We start from the raw sequence: 20,942 nt of genomic DNA on the forward strand, positions 1-20,942 counted from the left end.
ATTCACATTGCCTCAGCAGCATATGGGTTCCTGTCTGCACAATCAACCCAACTTTCCAGAGCTCAAAATCCCTACTTCTGACTCTGTATAAAAGGGGATTAGCTAATCCCTTCCAATCAGGGGAAGCCTAACCCCTGTCACAGAAATCAGTAATTCAGTTTTTAGTGCCAGCAGCAGGACTCACACAGTTCAATTTCCTCATCAGCTTGCATTGGTAGATTACAGGTTCCTGACTCACATAACATCCCTTTGGGAACTTCCCTTCCTCTTTAATTAATTTTTTTTATTTAACTTTTGTTTACCAGGAAAGTCCGTCTTGGAACGAGCCAATTTTCAGCAGAGGCCCAGGGAGAAATGCTCCAGTCGTATGTCTTTGTAATGTGGGAGGAAACCGGAGCACCTGGAGAAAACCCACACGAACGCAGGGAGGACATGCAGACTCCACACAGAAGGCACCTCAGCCGAGAATTAAACTGGAGAACCTCTTGCTGTGAGGTGACAATGCAACTGCTGCACCACTATAGATGTTTATTTTCTTTCTGTTTTATTTAGAAAATAATATTATGTGCCTTTTTATTTTAATATACTTGATATTTATAACTGTTATTAATTCTTCTGGGAATTATAACTTACTTCTGTGTCACTTGTATGCCTAATACTGCTTTGAAGCAGTTATGGGGGTTTCTAAAGAGTTCTACAACTTACACTGGTAATCTGAAGTTCTGTGGTGTCAATTGAACACCGGGAACCATTTCCTGGTAAGGTGTCAGGAGGAGGCCTGCTGTTTCTGTTGTTTATCTGCTTCATTTTGAAGTTCTGACTGGAAGATATTGAACTTTTCCACTTGTCTCTTATTTCTATTATATTTACTACTGGTTTAACACTGTCATAGCAATTTTTATCATTAAAGCATGATTTTACTGCATATTACATTATTTGCATTTTTGTAGGATTTTTTTTTAATTTCTGACAAGGGCATATGTAAGTAAAGGCTTATTTATGCTGTTTTAAAAGGTTTCTGTTTGACTTAAGGACATATATTTGACTTTTGTCAGTCTATGGACAAGCAAATTTTACTTGGTATGATTGTGTGCTGCTGTTTACTATACCATGCAGACTGCATAACAAGGCATAGCACAATTTAACCTGTTTCTGTTATATTTTATGCAGTTTAGCCCTGTTTTTTGTGTAGAAACATAGTTTGTATTTTCTATTATTGCTGCCTTTAGTCAACCCTTAATAATGTCAGTGTATTATTCTGGCTGGTATTTTTTCCTTTGACTTGATGGATCATGGTATGCCCCAATCAAGTCTAGTGGCACCTAAAAAGAAAAAAAAAATCAACAAAAGCACATCTCAGCGTACAGTTTGTAAATCTGTTGTTGTCTTAAGGCAGCCCAGTCTAATGATGCAGATGGTGATACTGAGGCAGACAGTAGTGAACACTCGGAGTCCATCAGATCTGATTCTTTGGAAGGTGAACAAGTCCAGAAACCCAAACAAGTGTTCACCTTTCCACAGATGACAGCTAGGTTTCCAGATGTATTTTGACTGGAAGCAGTCTGGAGCTATGTCAGAGACTGGCAGAAATTATGATCTTATTGAGGATAAGATTCCAGAAGTTTTGGCTGTACCTTTTCTGTTACCAAACTTAAAAAATGTCTATAAAACTGCATGTAAACCCCCTTTGGTTAATGAACCATTTCCTAAAAAGGCTATGAGGAAATGTAAGGTGTACTCTGACCTTGAAGCTCTCTTTGATTCTTTGTCACCTGACCCAGCTGCGGCTTCTCTATCTGCCAGTTCTAACAAGAGACCCTTGACCACTTCTAAACATACACTACTGGATAGAATTGACCAGTGGTAAGAATTTCAGGAGAAAACAAGTTGTCTCAGTTTAGTAATTTAGTCTTTACAATTTTAAGTTATCAGAGCTTTGTACGCAAATGTATTTTGCAATGTGCTTAAAGTTTGGATGACTTTGCTGTATCTTAGCCTACTGAATAGAAGCTTATATGAATGAGATTGTTTGTAATGTGACTCAGGTTTTGAAACAAGTTTGAGGAGAGTCTTGGAAAGTGCAGACACTATTTCTAGAAATGCAAGCACTTTTGTTGTATTGAGAAGTTTTGCTTGGTTACATAACCAGAATTTTTCTGAGGATTTAAAAAATAAGATTTTGAATGGTCCTTTAGATTCTGAACTTGTGTTTGATCCTGCTGCTTCCCAGATTCTCAAACAGTGAGATGATAGAGGTAAATTGATGCATGCGGTCTATAGAATGTTTCATATTCCCAGGTTCTCCCCTAACAAGGTGGACAAATACAAAGGGCAGAACAAAGAAAAATCCCAGCCTAAGAAGAGTCAGGGTACCAAAATGAAATGGCAGGAGGGTAATGCTTACAAACCAGATAACTTAATGGGAAAGGAACCCCTTTTATTTCCTTTTCCAAAGAATGACTATGCTGAGACTCAGGGCATCCTTCTCTTTTTCCTGTCCCACTTACTCCTTCACCATCCCCACAGGCTTTAGCTCAACCCAGCAGACTGGTCACAAATAGTCTCAGAGAAGTGGATGCTGAGAATACGTCAGTGAGGATACTCTTGGCAATGGACATAAAATCTTCCTCTCTACAGGAAAATTCCACCCTTCCCACTCCAGACAGGACACATCTGTTCTCTCTAGTCTTCCTTTACAAGGTGCAAGGAGGGGTTATAGAACCAGTTCAGACACCACAAAGAGGAAAAAGATTTTACATCAGAATCTTTTTACTACACAAAAAGAAGCTATCATAGAGAACAGTGTTAGATTTGGTATACCTAAATACCTTTCTGAAAGTACCCAAATTCAAAATACCCACCCTGAGACAGACCTACCCCTTCTTCTGATACTGTTTCATGGTGACTTTAAAAGTGAAGGATGCTTATCATCACTTGCCTATTGCTCCCAACTTCAAGTTAAACCTATAGATTTCTTGTTTCACAGCCTCACAAAGAATTGTCTTCCTGGAGTGCATGATAGACACAGAAAACAGAGTTTCTCCAAATTCTTTGCTTCATGCCATCTGAGATCCTCATGACATCATAAGCCAGACTCCACATAGGAAAGATTCAGTGGTACTTAAAATATTGGATCCAGCACCTGTTTCCCTTGGAGTTTGTTCCAAGTACTAGTGCTGGATTTTGTGAACTGGGAGTTACTCTCATTTCAGACCTTCCCTTCTCCCTCTGGAACACACTTCTGTCAGTCCATATGGACTCCTCAGATCTTGCATGGGGAAAAGTGTCCAGTGGAGTTCAAGTTCACCACAAAGAGCATAAATATCAAAGAAATGAAATGTTAGCTGTGATTCAGAATTTAAATGTTCTTTACCACTTCTGGTCTCTAGGTCCGTTTTTATTGGTCACAGATAACAGTACAGTCATGTGATATCTTAACAAGCAAGGGGGTACAAGATCCTACTCTTTGCAGATTGATAATGATGGCCTGGGAGCTTGCCTTACAGCATTTCCTGATATGTCAGGCCTCATACAAAATATGTTAAGGTTGGGATTTGTGATAGGAAAGCACTTAAGTTTATATTTTCCTTGATTTCTGGTCACAAAATGACACTCAGTGCAGTACAACTTTGTTAAACGCTTTTCTGATGTACAAAATCTTGTTAAGCATTTCTCAGCAGCGTTAAGCTCTTTTCTGGAGGTAAAGCATAATGGCAGACAAATCTGGCCATGAGAATGGAGACACCTTTAAAAGATGTTAGATATTGAGGAAAGGAACAGCTTTTAAAGCCATTCATTCATTCATCAGAGAAATGCTAAATTTCTGAATGCTGTCAGTTTGGCAACATTACTTTTTATGGCTTTTGAAAGTGTAAAACACATTACACTCCACTTTTTTCCATTAAGTAGTGGTAGATCATATCAGCTAAAATTCCACTTACTACAAAGAATTATGATTGGGTCTCACTGATCATAGGTCAGTTGTTATTGCTCTCAGGATGTACATCAATATTCACTTCACTTAATTCTCAAAGTGAATTTCTTAACATGCATGTCTCACACTAACAACTTGGTTATTATCTGAGACTTAATCATGACTCCGTTTTATGTCTATATCTGCATGTAAAACAGATTTCTGTTTTAGTAGCAATAAGAGCTTGTACTATGTCAAATAGCTAGATAATGTGCATTGTATAATGCACAAGTAATAGCTAGTGAAAGAATGCAGAAATGAAGTAGTGTGGTATTAAAGACTGCACTATCAAATAAGTGATGAAACAAGGACAGTATTAAGGAAGGATGCAATTACTGGCTTTAATCAAAATGCTGCTAGTGTGACTTTTTTAACGTAGATAAAATCCTTTTCCCATACCTCTGACCTTGTATTATGGCTATAAAGTAAGGCTGGAAACGTTCTGTCACTTGCCATTACTTATGCATTATACTATTCACATTATCAAGCTATATGGCACATCAGCTAAGAAAAACAGCTTTGATAAATCACCAGAAAACTTGCTTTGTAGCACATCAAAATTTCTGGTTCTATACAACCGCCCACATAAGTGCAAATAAAATGCAGGAACCCAGGTGTCAATTTGATTTCAAAAACAGAGCGGTAAGGTGTGATGTCAATGTGGATAACAAAAAGGACACTGGAAACACTGAAAAACAGTGCGAAAAACAGGTTACAAGGAATTTTGCAAACATCCACTTTGTGTAAACAATTATCAAAAGTTTCCAGATAAATCTTTCATCAGTGGAAATAACATGTTCATTTAGGAATCCTTTTCAGTGTTTCAAATGTTTATACTTATTCTGATCTCATTCATGCTGTTACACTTTAGTGTACATAACTCTATGTCATTATAGCGCTCTCTTTTTTTCATGTCTTAACATGGAACCCCAACACAGTAACACACAGACATAGCCAATGTGTCCAGATTTTATTGAAAATCAGTTGTAATGTAAGAATAATTCAATTCATTACCAAACATGATTTATAAACATTCCGCGGTGGTACAGCGGTAGCATTGTTACCTCACAGCAAGAGGTTCTCCCGTTCGATTCTTGGCTTGGCTTGGGAGTGCCTTCTGTGTGGAGTCTGCATGTCCTCCCCGTGGTTGGGTAGCATTCGAAAAACATGCATGCGTAAATGGGCATGCCTTCGTTGAAGGTTAGGCGTCGAGCTGGCACCTCTGCATTTCGTAAAAATCTACTGCCAATCATTAGCGGACCGGAGTTCCGCTGTGACGACCCTTTACCAGGAAAAAGCCGAAAGACAAACAACAACATGCAATAACCAACACATATGGAGAGCATGGTAAAATATTAGCCACAGACATTCAAAGAGATTCCTAGCAGGGTTACACCACCACTCTGTGAAATGCAACCAATCCCACCAACAGAAGTGCGAACCACTGTTCACACCCTAAACCAGCAGAAAGCAAGGGAGGTAAAATAAGGATTTTCCTTCTTATGCAGAAGGGAAAATCGCTTCTTCCATCCCTGTACAAATAACTAAATACATTTACTCACCCCAATGATGGAGGGCAGGAGAGTAGGCTGCTAACATCAATGCCAAAGAAGCTGAAGCATGGCTTGCACTAGTAATATGTAATCCCGCAATCCCCTCTTCTACCTCACTTGTTGACAAAGCTGCCATCAGCTACTCATACAACTACTTTCTGCTATTAGTGCACCTTCTGTCTTTCCCCATTTAATTCACAATATCTAATCAATAATATTGTTAACTACATCTACCCCTCAACCTAGACAGGAGTTCAGGGAGAAAAGTCTGCCTAGAAAACTCCATTTGTCCCCAAACCCTGTGCCCCAATACAGTAAACACACAGACATAGCCACTGCAACCAGTTTTTATTGTAACCTGTAATAATTCAGATCATTGTTCCCTTGGAACCAACCATAATTTATAAACAACACTTACAAGAATCAACACATACGGGCAATGTGACAAAATACTGACTTCAAACATGTAAAATAACTCCTAACAGTGTTTGAACACTGCTGACTGAAATACGACCAGTCCCGTCAAGAGCAGTGTGAACCACCACTCTCCATAAATCAGTAGGAAGAAATGGAGGGAAAATAAGAATTTTCTTCTTATCTAGAGGGGAATATCACTTCTTCCATCTACATGTTCCCCATTCCCCTCTTACCCCAATGAATAATCTTACTCTTACCACCAACTTATCCTGTTAAACTATTACAAATTCTTCAGGAAAAGGGACAAGTGGATATTGAATATGTCCAAGCCTATATCACTCAGATGTACCCCAGTGCTACCCTAGGCACCCTGCAATTATCAAATTTTCGAGTGGCCTTAACTGCCTTAAAATTCACAGCAAAGCTCTAAAGCAATCTTGCAATAATTTCTAAGCAAATTAACATAATTCTTGGAAATGTTTGTTTGATTTCATATAATCAATGACAATAGTTTATGCTTGGATACAATACCCAAGTCATTGGTCCCTAAATGTGTTACCAAATACTGAGGCATTCCACATGCTGACTGTACCTCATTCAGCATACCCAGCAAATGATACCAGTGCAGCCCTCTGTTCCCTTGCCATCATGAATCCAATACTGCTGAATCAAGACCCAGGAGTACTACTGCAGGCCTCACTGCCACTCAGCAGCATAAAACAAATACAAATGGCCAGGATGCTGCCCTTCTTATTACCCCTAAAAGAAAAAAATCATAAATAGACTGACTTCCCACAATATCACAATAGAATTCTCTTTTTATCCACCTTATCTAATGTAATACTGAAATGTGTTAGACACCATCTCAAGTTCCCCAACAATTCACTAAATCAGAAAGGGTCCACATATATCTCAAGTGAAAGGGTATACCACAAAATATGGCTACTACCTCTGCAGGCAAAGGTCTTTCACTACCAGGTAACCTCTCTACAAAGGCCCTAAATCCTGCCAATACAGCTCTATCCTAGTTGAATGAGCCCAAGATTGTTGTAATAACCATTCTGCTACACCTTCCCAACTAGCCAGACCTTTCTGGGCACAACAGCTGAATTCACCTCAGCCTCTGGGGATAGTTCTGGAAACTTGTTGAACTGAAAATGAAAGAGACTCTCAGCTTGAATATTGGGATGCCTTGAAATGTTCTTCCCTGAAAATGACAAATTAATTCTAAGACAGCGCAACAAAAACTTATTCAACAGCCCCAGAGCTAAAATTGATTTTGCTGATTTCTTTTGCCAGGACTAGCACTATGACTAAATTATCAGAATAAAGAAACATCCTCCTACTCTGAAAATCCCCTTTCCACACTATGGTATAGGTCCAAATGGTCATCAGTTCCAAGAAGGTGATAGCCTTCCTCCACTCATCTGACCCCAATGAATGTGCTCCTGCACCCAGACCCTCAACCCTATCCATTTATATCTGCATATCCTCAGAGGACAGCTATTTCTCCACCCAAATGGCCAAGTCCTCCGTAAACAGCTTTGATACCCTTGCCTGATGATGTTTTCATCCTGCCCCCTTTAACATGCTTGCTAGCAACCGACAGACATCCTACAGTGCAACATACAAGGTTCAGCAACCCCAGCTCTTCCTTTACTTCTTTAAACCTAACCTTCTCTTTTGGAAAATTAAGGCAGAAAAGGTCATGCTTGGCATCTACTACCGGTAAGAAAGTTGATATTATAGCCCAATTCTCTACTCAGCTGTACAAATTGAGGCAGCACCTCCTTAGCTGCTCCTTACCTTTACCCACTAACAAAATATCATTGAAGTGGTGCAACACCCACTGGCCTGAAACCTGCTTCTTCCAAATCCAATGTAAGGCTGTATTAAATTTATCAAAGTGGTGCATTCCACAGTTCTGCCCATAGGTATTGCTTTGTTGAAGAAACACTTCCTCTGAAAGTGTATATCCAGCAGTGGCTGGTCCTACTCCTGAACTGGAATAGGTGAAAAGCCAAAACAGTTTCTATCTTGTTTAACCATGGGTCAGCAAACTCGCACCGCATCATGTAAGGAGGCATATTGGACCTTTACATCTGCCTTGTCAGTGTAGTCATTCACTGAACTACCAATGGGAATGTAGAGGTGATGTTTCAAGCAAAATCCCATGACTTGTTTTCTGGGAGCACTCCCAATGGGGAAATCCTAAAAGGCTCAAATGGAGGGACTTCCAAAATCCTACCTGCCTGCACGCCTTTGTCCAGCAATGCTTGAACTATGACCTCCCTACCCTAAACTGATATCAAATTGCCATCCAACTGGCTAGAATCACCCTCCCCTGATATAAATGAATCATCTAGATTGAATCCCTACAGTAGCTCATGGACAATCCCTTTGTTCAGGTACTCCCACAGAAGACTACCTAGTTCACTACCCAAATTTACCTATACTTGGACGATTGTCTGATTCAGGCGGACAGTCAGGAATTGCTACTTCAGCACCTGGCACTTGTAAAGAGACTTCTCACTTCACTGGGGTACACCATCAACAAAATGAAATCACAACTGGTACCCAGCCCTTCCATGTTGGAAGGAAAACCACTAACTCTCCTTGTGCTGCACCTACCTCTCCTGATGTACTCCCTCCTACCCTCCAGTTCTGCTGTTACTTTGCAGTGGTGAGAGAATTCTCATTCCAATAATTATTATATAAGACACTGAAAAATTTAATGTTTTATCTCTTGAGAGCTCATTAGTTGAGGTGTTAAGATTGATTAAAGATATTCTTTGTGTTTCACTGTTGCAGTCATCACATTTGGGTTATCTGCCTGCAGGTAGCCCTCAGCTGGCATGAATACAAGAGTCTTGGGATTTCTGCATCAGATGCTGTCGCTTCTTCCATGACGTCAGGTTGTCAGGGGTATAAAACATGCAGCCGATACCATTACATCAGTCTTTCTTGCCGTGTGGTGCCCGAAGCAGAAGCAGTTCGCAAATGCCGGTCGGCTGACTTCTGAAATTTTCGTTTTTCAGACCTGAAGTCTTTTAAAAGATAAGTACCCCATTGGGGATCCTTTTTTCTTGCTCTAACCGATGTCAGAAAAATTAATAATTGTCTTGCCTGTGGAAAGCAAATACCTCACAGAGATTTTCATTCTTACTGCGTCACCTGTTTAGGCCCAGACCATGATGTCCCCCGCTGTCGGTTTTGTGCCTTGTTCAACATCAGAACTGTTCGTCGCCAGGCTATTTTTGTAGCTAAATTCTTTGACTCTCGATCTCCGTACTCCAAAATGTCTTCAGTAAGCCATCCGACTACCAATCTTCCCGAAAAAAATGAAAGGATAAAGACAGAGACAGACCACATAGGTCCAAGGCTGCCGATGACGCTACCGTTAACCTAGTCGCCAGTCCACCAGTACTCAGTGAGGGTGCTTTTGCAGCACCTGATAACCACTTTTACAGATTCTCAGGCATCTACTGAGACCCATTCGGAGTCCGGTATGCCGCAAAATGCTTCTTCGACTATGGAACCTGCGGATGTCTCTACCTTGGATGGGTCTGGAACCGCTATGCAGACACTGGCTTCTGAGGGTGTTCTCAGGCCTTCCGATCTTCATATTAAACCGACGACTTCCTTTCAAACCAAAAATACCAAATTTCTCAGGCCTAAAGTTCACACTACACCTAGGAAACCAACGACCAAAGCACATTCTAAGGCCCACATGCCACAAAAACAAAAGATTAGAATGGCTGAGGACCTCATTACTTTAATTAGGGAAAGTCAGCCTTCCCCCTCAAAAAGACCCAGAAATGATTTTCCTTCTGATTAGGAATCTGATTACTCTGATCCTTCTAATTTCCAAGATATACCCTTATCTACCTATGAGGATTCTGATGCAGAGGATTACATTCCCTCTGCTTCCCCTCTAGAGGATATTTCCTTTGGTGAAACCCTGGACGGCCTTAGAGAACATTTCTGCTGGGAGAGCCAGGACTACTCCCAGTCCTAAAAGAAATTCAGGGAATTTTTAAGCTTGCCTCAGCACAGACCTCTAGCTATCCCTCCTGTTCTGGATATTGTAGATGATGTCTTCCTGGAATCCAGCCTTACCACTGATACTGTGTCTCCATCTCCCAGAAAACGTGACGGGTACTATAGAGTGCCTGACTCACACAAATTCCTTTTTAGGAATCCTACTGCAGATCCAGAGACCATTTCCCTGGGACCTAAAGGCATTAAGGCTACAACTGCCAAAAATCCTGTCCCTTCGGACAGGAATTCCAGGGCATTAGATAAATGGGGAAAAAAGGTATATACCTCTGCTACACTTGCCATTAGGGCTTTAAATTGCCAGTTTTATATGTTAAAGTATCAGCAGCATATTATGGAGCTAATTAAACAAAAAATGTTGTTGATTCCTGATTGTGCAGAACACAAGGATTTACAAGAGTTAATGCATTCTGCTAACCAAGTTGGTAAACATACTTTGCAATGTGGGTTTGATGCTTTAGAAGCATCTTGCAGGGTTGCTGTCACTGGGTCTGTTCTTAGAAGACATGCTTGGCTTAAGGAAAAAAGCTTGCCAGATCATGTCAAAACAAACTTACTGGATGCACCATTAAATCAAGAGCGTTTATTTGGTAATAAAGCAGAAGAAGTCCTCAAAAGAATGGAGGAGAAAGCTAAATCTATGCAAGCTGGTAATGATTTCTTACAAGTACAGCCACCTAGATTCAGTAGGCATTGGCCTTCAAAAAACTGGTCTTTTCCAGGCCCTTCCAGGCCTTCTCAGTCCAAACCCAGGGGCAGCAGACCACCAAGACTTCAGTCTCAGGCTATGCACAGATTTAAGCAATGGAGTGCTTCCATGTCCAAAACAGGGAGTAGTAAGTCTCCATTCTTTGGTAAAATTGCACAGTGACTTCTCCTTAACTATTCCAAGCCTTCTCCAAGTACTTGCACCTTTAGGAGGAAAACTTGCACTGCATGCCAAAAATTAGCAATACATTACCCAAGAGAAATGGGTCTTTAACATTGTTTCCCAGGGATACAGATTCCAATTCCACTCACTCCCATCCATAAGCGGATGGCCAGACCTACCATCAAACCAGTGGGCAGAGGCCCAAAAGCAAGTACTTTCTCTTCTCAGTATCAAGGCTATTCAACCTGTTCCAGCAGAACAAAGGGGACATGGTTATTACTCCAGACTGTTTCTGGTCCCCAGAAAAGAAAACTCTTGGCGTCCTATCCTGGATCTGTCTATTCTCAACACCTTTTTGGTGGTTCCAAAATTCAAAATGTTAACTCTCCAACAGCTGCTTCCTATGCTAGCCAAGGACTCCTGGCTAGCAACCCTAGATTTAAAAGAAGCGTATCTGCACATTCCCATAAGAGAATCTTGCAGAAAATACCTACACTTCAGAGCAGGCTCTATGTACTATCAGTTCTCTGCACTTCCCTTTGGCTTATCTACTGCGCCCAGGGTATTCACAAAGTGCCTAGCTCCAGCCATTGCATATTGCAGGCCGAGAGGAATTCAAATTTACCTATACTTGGATGATTGCCTGATTCAGGTGGACAGTCAGGAATTGCTACTTCAGCACCTGGCATTTGTAAAGAGACTTCTCACTTCACTGGGGTACACCATCAATGAAAAAAAAATCACAACTGGTGCCCAGCCAACAGATTGTATTCCTGAGAGCAAGCTTGAACACAACTTCCCAGATGGCATTCCTCACTCCAGAGAAACAAATTTATTTGACAAACTATTTCAATCTACTAGCCACCAAAACCCGGATATCTGCAAAGAAAAAACTGCAAGCCCTAGGGTTCATGGCCTCTTGCATTCTACTAATTCCATATGCAAGACTGCATATGAGGAAACTTCAGTCGTACCTAAAAAGTCTCTGGTGTCAACATTCTCAGGGCCTGGAAACAATGATTCCTATCATTCCTTCCCTAAGGACAGAATTTATTTGGTGGGCAGAGGCTTGCAACCGCAACAAGGGGCTCCCTTTCATTCTACCCCCTGCCATCTAAACCCTAACAACAGAGGCATCAGACTATGCATGGGAGGCTCATATGGCAGGGCAGTGCATTCAGGGCAAGTGGAACCCAAAGCAAATGCACCTGCATATCAATCAAAAAGAAATGTTAGCTGTGCAGAATGCTCTGACAGCCTTCAAGGGCCTTATTCTTCCAGGACAACTATTGGTAAAGACAGACAACACCACAGTTATGTGGTACATAAACAAGTAGGGGGGAACCCATTTCTATCCACTTTGCAGACTAGCCTTGGCTCTGTGGAACACAGCCTTGAGCAGCCAAGTGCACTTACAAGCTCAATTCATGCCAGGCAAACTAAATTCACTGGCAGACGACTTAAGCAGAAATCTCATGGATCCACATGAGTGGAAACTGGAACCCAAAATATTCAAGCTTTTGAGGAAGAGGTGGAGGGCACCAGAGTTGGACCTTTTTGCTTCCCCTCAGAACTATCATTTGAGCAAATATTGCACCAGAACCCCCCACAGCCAAGCTTGGAAAGTGGATGCCCTGTCCTTCACCTGGGAAAGCCTCTCAGTCAATGCCTTTCCCTCTCTGCCACTCCTCTCGAAGGTTCTATTAAAAATCAAACAGGACAAGCCAAGGACTTTCCTGAGTGTGCCAGACTGGCCACACCAGCACTGGTACCCTCTTTTGCACCACATGACAGTGCTACAACCATGGCACCTGCCTCAGACTCCTTCCCTGATGTCCCAGCAGGCAGGCCAGATTCTGCACCCCTCAGCTACAGACCCTGAACCTTGCAGTCTGGCTAACCCCCTGAATTCAACACCAGCAAACCTCAGTAAGCAGGTGCTGGATGTCATTCTTGAGGCAAGGAGGCCTAGTTCTAGTAAACTTTATTCAGAAAAATGGAAAAAATACTGTTCCTGGAGCCAGTCTCAGGGAATGGGCACAACTGTGCCCAGCTTACCTCGTATACTAGATTACTTAACAGAAATGCTCCACAAAGGCCTATCCTTCTCTTCAGTTAAGATCCATGCCTCTGCCATCTCAGCTCATTATAATACTAAGCCACCCCTCTTCTCTCATTCTCTGGTAAAACAGTTCCTGAGAGGAGCCAAAAATGTAAGACCCCCCGGGAGAGCTCCCACTCCAGCCTGAGACCTTAACTTTGTATTAGAAAAGCTCACACTTCCGCCCTTTGAACCTGTGGTCACAGCATAGCTAAAATTCCTCTCATGGAAAACAGCTTTACTTCTAGCCATCACTTCAGCAAGAAGAGTGTCTGAATTGCAGGCCCTTATGGCAGTGAAACTCTTCATTATCTTCCATGCAGACAGGATTTCCCTCAGGACTAACCCATCCTTTATGCCCAAGGTGGTGTCTAGTGTGGCTTTAAACCACTCCATTCATTTTCCAACCTTTTTTCCTAATCCTCAGAATAAAGGGGAAAGGATCCTGCATTCCCTGGACGTGCACAGACAGCTTAGGTTCTATCTGGACAGGACTAAACCTCTCAGAAAATCTGACCAGCTGCTAGTCAGCTTTGCTGCAGGGGCAGAGGGGAAGGCCATTTCAAAGCAAACCAGTTCTAAATGGATAGCACACTGCATCCATTTCTGCTACAAGCACCATGGGAAACCCACCCCACAGGGGATCAGAACTCATTCCACTAGGTCTACATGTACCTCTACAGCATTTCTCAGGGGAGTCCCTACCAGGGACATCCTGGAAGCTGCAACCTGGAGCTCTGTACACACTTTCACCAAGCACTACCACTTGCCTGTATTTTCTACATCCAGAGCTGGATTTGCCACAGCAGTCTTACAAGGCCTGATTGCCATCCCTAATGCTTCATAACTACCTCCACCCTTCCTTAGCTTTGGGAATCAACCCAAATGTGATGACTGCAACAGTGAAACATGAAGAACATAGTACAGTTGTGTACACTTACCATAAATGTAGATGTTCGAGTGTATTCACTGTTGCAGTCCTGGTTACGCTCCCTCCCGCCCCCTGACTTCTCTTGATTTCTTTCCTATCCTTTTTGTCTGGCATATCCTATATCATTGGTATTTGTTTTTTGCTGGGGGTATTACATACCATGTAATTGCTTCCCATTTTGGGGAACCTGACATCTGGGGCAAGAAAAACTGATGTAATGGCGTTGACTGCATGTTTTATATCCCTGACGGCCTGACATCATCGAAGAAGTGACAGCATCCGACGCAGAAATCCCAAGACTCTGGTATTCAGGCCGGCTGAGGGCTACCTGTAGGCAGATAATGCAAATGTGATGACTGCAAGAGTGAATAAACTCGAACATCTACATTTATGGTAAGTTTACACAACTGTACTTTTTGCTTGCTGTGGACTGGTGTACCTCCCTTCCTTCTGTGGTATTGGAATTTGTATTTTGTTTTTTTTTGTCTTTATATGTGAGCCAGTTCTCACCCTGCATGAGCAATTCACTGCCCCATGAGGGCCTCCACATTGTGAGCAAATGTGTGCAAACCTACAAACTGGGTATATGCACCAGATAGAGTTAAATGCCCATCAGGGCCTACTTTTTCTTTCTGATGTTTCTGCTATTACCTTGCCTTGTATGCCTACTCTAGCCAATATTGCCTCTAACCATATGTCTGCATGTTGGCTTTTCCAATGTAGTGACTTTTCCACTGCCTTTAGATTTCACAAGTGCTGGTCACACCATAACCAGGCATTTTCCCATCTCATCATCTGGGTTTCTCTAATCATTAAAAATTAAGCCAACAAGGGCAAATTCTTACTGAGGCTTCTTTTCTACAATGACTGCTATCAAATAAACAAAATTCAAAACCCAGTTATCACATGTGCAGGCCCTACACCTAACTGTGGTTCATTCAACCAGTGCTGCCAAAGCAGCTGTCAGATCCTTCATTAAAAGTGCCTCTCCTCTGTGCCCCATTAGAATCAATGAAGTTAAAAATGTCTATAAAGTCTCCTTTCCAAATGTCTTTCACAGCTAGTGGGATGTGAGCTGTAATAATCCCCCCAAGACATTAACATCCTCCTGAAAGGGCTAAGACAGACAACCAAATGGGTGGCAGAACCAGAGATTAAAACTCATTGGCAAGAAATGAATAATAGTACTCCAGGAAACTACCTCATTGATAGCACACCCTTAAGAGTAGATCCAGTAGTCAGGGATTTGGGAACGTATGTAAACCGTGAACTGGCTTTCAAACCAACATGTGTCAAAAGCAGTAAGGAAATCATTCTATACTACTCGACTTGTAAGCAAGGGTAGGGCATGTAGGTCCATGGAAGTCACTCTTCTACTATATTTAGTCTTTATCAGGCCCTCATTGAATACAGTGCCCACTTCAGTATTTACCTGACCAGACACATGCAACAACTGGAACATCCACAGAAGTTCCTCACAAAAAGAATACAGGGCATTAACATTTCCTATGTGTATCTCCTCAGAGTGATATCCCTATACTTGTCTCTTACAGACCACTGAGGGGCAATCTATGTCTGGCGTAGAAGGCATCTCTGAATCTTACTCTGATGGACCTCTTGCATGTCCAAAAAACAAATTGTATCAGAAAGACCCAATACCGGAACTTAACCCTTGCATGCGACATAAATAGAACATATTGGAGGGACAGGTATGATTCTCAGAGAACACCCCTTCTCTGGAACAGGCTTCCCATCCTTGTAAAGCAGAGTTTTTCTCCGACCCCTACTCAAGTATAACCTGGACCAATGGATGGTAAACTGAAAATTCACTCTTGGTGTAAAACCTTTATGTCTAATGGACAGGGGCTGCCTGCAAATGCTTGACCACCCATGCCCAGCCTTATACATACCCTGTAAAATTACCTTTAGGGCAACAAAACTTACAGGATACATTTGAGATGCATGGCTAAGCTTAAAACCCCCTTGCAATCATTAACCTATTATACACCAATAAAACTATGAACCAGTGAACCTGAAGGGTATGAGAGATGGATACAAAGAAGAGGGAAAAGATGAACACTATGCATGTTCCATGCATCCACAGCAAGGACACAGTCCTCTGTAACAAAACTGTGTCACTGTGGCCTATGCACAGCCAAAAAACTAACAAAATTCACTGTCCTTCAAAAGCCAATCAAAGCTGCTAGGGTCAGTCTTACTGCCACATCTCTTTTGATAGGGGTTATATATGACATAGTGGCCCAGACCAAGGCCAATCCCATGGCCAAGGCCTCCAAATGGTGCTGTTGTATCCCTCTCTCTCCTGTCTTTATGTTTTATTTCATCTTTGTGTTTTCTCTCTACCTTTTTATTTTATTTAAAAAAAAATCATACTACAATTTAACCTGGCCACCCAAGCCCTCAGAGAAATGTAGGAGAGCAAAGGAAAACAGGAAGTATTAAGAGAGGGATTCTACACTGAGGGGGATGACTGACCAACACCCACTTGCAGACCAGCTGAGTGCCCTTCTGCTTCAACAAATGTAAATGAACAGCCAACAAAGGAAATCCAGGGAATCACCAAGCTGAGTCCCAATTAACACCAGGGACCCGCTGGAGAGTTGAGATGGAGAATACCTCAACTAAGTCTAACCAGAACATTAGTGAGACTGCTCCCTAGTCTTAAGTATCAGTCGTCAGCAGGAAAACAAGGTAAGCCTACCATCTCTCTATGTTGACACAACTCAAATTGCCATGACCCACTCCTGGAGAGCACCTACATACCTCACACTTTGAAGCTCACTACTAAAAACTGTCCCCCCTTTACCCCCTAGTATATGAACAGCCCTCTCTCCTCCCCATCCCAGCAGAAATCCTCACTCCCTTATCACCCTCACTACTAACTTGACCAACTTATTACTATTAGTATGTTATAACTATAACTTTAAATATTTGTATATTTTATAAGGCTTATTTCTTCCTCATAGACTCTTAATACCAGAAACATTATACCTTCCATACCCATAGAAGGAATAAACAATGCCAGACTTACCCTAGGACTACCCTGCCTGGCACTTGACACTAAGCCATACTTCTGGTTGCTATGGGTGCTGTGTAGGCTCCTAACCTCAGTGCCATAGAAGCTGAAACATGGTTTGCCCCAACAACATGCAATCTCCTTCCCTTCCCCTGTACTTCCTGACCAGGCACTAATCAGTTATTCACACGCCTACTTCCTGCTCTTAATCCACCTTTTCTTACCTCCTTGTACTTCACAATATCTAACCAATAATACCTTTAACTACTCCACCCCTCCACCTAGCAGGAATTCAGGGACAAATATGTCTGCCTAGCAAACTCCACTTTTTTCTTTCTACATTCAGCAGATTTACTTCAAAACACATTTCAGAAAAATAAATTACTTCTAAAATTCAGATGTCTAGTTGTGTATAACCTTCCTACTGGGGTCTATATTAGAACATCAAAGTTTCAAAACTTCGAATTTTCTAATATCGACCCCTATTCAGCGAAAGCTGAAAACATCGAACATACAGAACAGCACATTTTTTCTTAGGGAACAAATTTGCTGTTCCAAAACACATACACACAACACAAGCAGACCAAACAAACAGCAATCCACACACATACACCTAAAATCTTACACCTAACCCTACACTAAACTATACACACACCACTAACTATCCACTTACCTTAACCCAAATCCTAACCCTAAGGTCTGTCACTATCGCACACTCACCTCACCCGCGCCCTAACCCTAACTCATCTACCCCGCCCTAACCCTCACATCCACACAATCGCACACTTACCTGACCTGCCCCCTAACCCTAGCTCACCTACCCCGCCCTAACCCCCACATCCACACAATCGCACACTTACTTGACCTGAGCCGTAACCCTAACTCACCTAACACTCACTTCCACACAATCGCACACATACCTAACCCACACCCTAACCCTAACTCATCTAACCCGCCCTAACCCTCACGTCCACACAATCACACACATACCTAACCCGCACTCAATCACACACTTACCTGAACCCTACCTGTAACTTTCCACCACGGCACTGAAAATACTGAAGCAACAGAAACGGACAACCAAATTCTTTCCCTAGGAAAACATTTGGTTTACTGTTGGTTCAATATTTTTAACTTTCGCTGAATAGGGGTCAATATTAGAACATTTGAAGTTTTGGAACTTCGATGTTCTAATATAGACCCTTCCTACTGAAGTCTTAGTACTCACATATAAACAATAATAATACTAGGTTATAACACCCCACAGACTCCAGAAATGTATATTTCATTTTCAGTAAGAGCAGTGCAAAACACAATTTCAGTGCTCAACTAACAAATATAAAACATTTTAGATTACTGTGTCTTGTAGGCCAGTATTCATTACACAAAGATAAACTTGGCTGATAAAAGATATAACATTGTGCGTGTGTTACAAAGTAAAAACATTTTACAGGGGCTACTTTAACTAGCAGTATCAGTAGTTTTATTGCTGCAAATCTGACTCAGTTTTAACACACAAGGACTATTTTATTTCTACTATCAAACATACTGTATGAATTATATATTTAATGAGACCGAGTGTGATGTTTTATGTCCTAATTAAAAATGTGACCACTATGAAACTGGGCAAAGTTTACTGCTGATGTAATAGATCTGATAAATGCAAAACTATACTGCACTATCTGCCTTGTTCACCACTGTTTTCATTATTTTGAACATGTTAATGCTTTAATTTTCCATTCTCATACCATCATGCTTGATTGCTGTTGGCAAAAACTCTTTTATCAATCAATTTTAAGGTGCATATTTCTAACCTTTACCCATATAGTGGGTATATCATTCATCAAGCATGCATGTGATGCTGGATCAGAAATATTATTTTGAGGAGAGGTGAGAGCTGTTTAAAACATATGACACACAGAGAGAGAGAGAGAGAGAGAGAGAGGGTGGAGAGTTATTAAACCTATGAAAATGTAAAGAAATGAATGTAGTGTAAGTTGGACAACCAGAGGGAAAATTATGATGGAAAAGGGGTCTAACAGCGAGATGGAAGTGAGTAAACAGGTTGGAGATAGTTTCAGCCGTCCAAAGTGTATAACATCTTCAGCAGATTAAACTACATGTTAGAAATGCAGGTGAGTTACATTTCTTACAGGTATTGTACTACTGTATGTGCACAGTAAGTTTTATCTTACCCATTATACAGTATATTTAGGCAAAGCTTTGTATCCACCTGTGTTATTTTTTTTATACTGCTTTGTTTCATTTTTCTAGGCGCAGATCTTCAGGTGATGACACTTCGTCTAGCATCAGCTTTTCTAATGTACCTGTGAGACTGAGAGTTGAGATCAATAAAGATCTGCAGCTCAGCCATCATGGATTTGACATCTCAGACCACGCACCCCTCATTGTCACATCTGTAACGGCAGGTAAGAATTCTGTACTCACAGCACAGGTTAATACTTCAGAAGCACATGCCAAAAATAAGAGTTTATCAAGCAACTTCACAGTCCGTTAAATGTTTATTTAGAAAGCACTTTGTTTTTCATGTTTTCAAGTCTTTATTAAGTCTTACCTTCTTATCATGGTGTTTCGGTAGCATTGTCGCCTCACAACAAGACGTTGTGCTGTTTGATTCTCAGCTAGAGCGTTTTCTGTGTGGAGGCATGCGTGAATGGGCGTACCTTCATTGAAGGTTGTGCGTTAGGCCCGGCAAGTTGGCACGTAAAAATCTACTGCCAGTCATTAGTGGACCGGAGTTCCACTGTGGCGACCCCAAACCGGGAAAAGTCGAAAGACACAAACAAACAAACCTTCTTATCATGACTGAGACCTAATATTTATATATATCATGATGGACCATGAGGGCTTTGTCTTTGTATGATATCTTTTGCCTGAAGAAGTAGAGCACATGGCAGGGCTATTCAGATTCAGAAATAAATAACTAATCCAGAGAATAATAAAGTACGCCCCATTTCCTGCTAATGTAACATGTTTCCTTGTTGCTATAACAGATACCGGGATTCAGAGAAAATCTACTGTGGTCATTTAAATTGCCTGCCACATGAGAAATAAAATTTGAAGATAGTGTTATTCACAATGAAGACTTCATTACTGGCAATTTGCACATATCTGAATAAGAGCTTTACTGCTCATGCTAACAGCTCTTTGCACCCATAGTATCCCCTAGCGAACTCCTTCTCCCCACACCCACACTCACATTTAGACATTCAAGCACACACATGCCCATGCACACACACACACACACACACACACACACACACACACACACACACACACACACACACACACACACTGACAAGTGAGTGATTCGCACTGTACAAGCATTGCTGATCATTCCTTGACATACAAGTTTGCAAAACAAAGGGAACATGAGCAGGACAAAAATAAGGATTTATTCCAAGGGCAACCTTATGTCTTAAGCTAAAAATCCTTTTTTGTTTTATTTGATATATGTTTTGTATAATAATGTAAATCATTGTGCTTGCTATTTTGGGTTTTCTCATTTGTATAGTCCATGTAGGTGATTTGCATTGCCATATTGTTTATGCACATATTAGCATTTTGACCACAATACAACCACACTGCATATGGCGTAGAATCACCCATACTCTGTGTGTTTCTGCTACCAGTGCACTATTTGTCTGTGAATAATGGCCAGTGTACTGACAACTTGTTTTGATTCGCTGGCTTTTCAGATGATTGCCAATATGTTTTCATTTGTGTTGTTTACCTTATGGTCTTAGCATTTTTAATCTTTTACTATCAAATATTTTGCACAAAATAACTACTTTTGGAGTCACACATCATATGACAATATTCACTCTTGAGTCAGTCTAAATAAAAGTTCTGGAAAAAGTGGTATTGCATCCTACTTAATGAATAATATGAAATGATGGTAAAAGATGTAATGGACAACGACATAGGAACAGTGAATAAATACTGCATGCTGTAGCTGTATTGATATTCTGTTAGAAAA

The 20,942-nt window shown here is 41.3% G+C and overlaps 1 protein-coding gene across 1 annotated transcript in view; it reads left to right on the forward strand.

The window, feature by feature from the left end:
* The window catches only part of FRMPD1 (FERM and PDZ domain containing 1), a 998,362-nt gene that overhangs the window by 100,367 nt on the left and 877,053 nt on the right, over positions 1 to 20,942 (forward strand). Inside the window, exon 2 of the mRNA XM_044059294.1 lies at positions 19,217 to 19,371. Coding sequence (XP_043915229.1) covers positions 19,217 to 19,371 — 155 coding nt within the window. The remainder of the gene's footprint in view (positions 1 to 19,216; positions 19,372 to 20,942) is intronic.

Source organism: Protopterus annectens, chromosome 17.part0, assembly GCF_019279795.1.
Source record: "Protopterus annectens isolate FY-2018-M chromosome 17.part0, PAN1.0, whole genome shotgun sequence".
In the NCBI taxonomy this organism is placed as follows: domain Eukaryota; kingdom Metazoa; phylum Chordata; order Ceratodontiformes; family Protopteridae; genus Protopterus; species Protopterus annectens.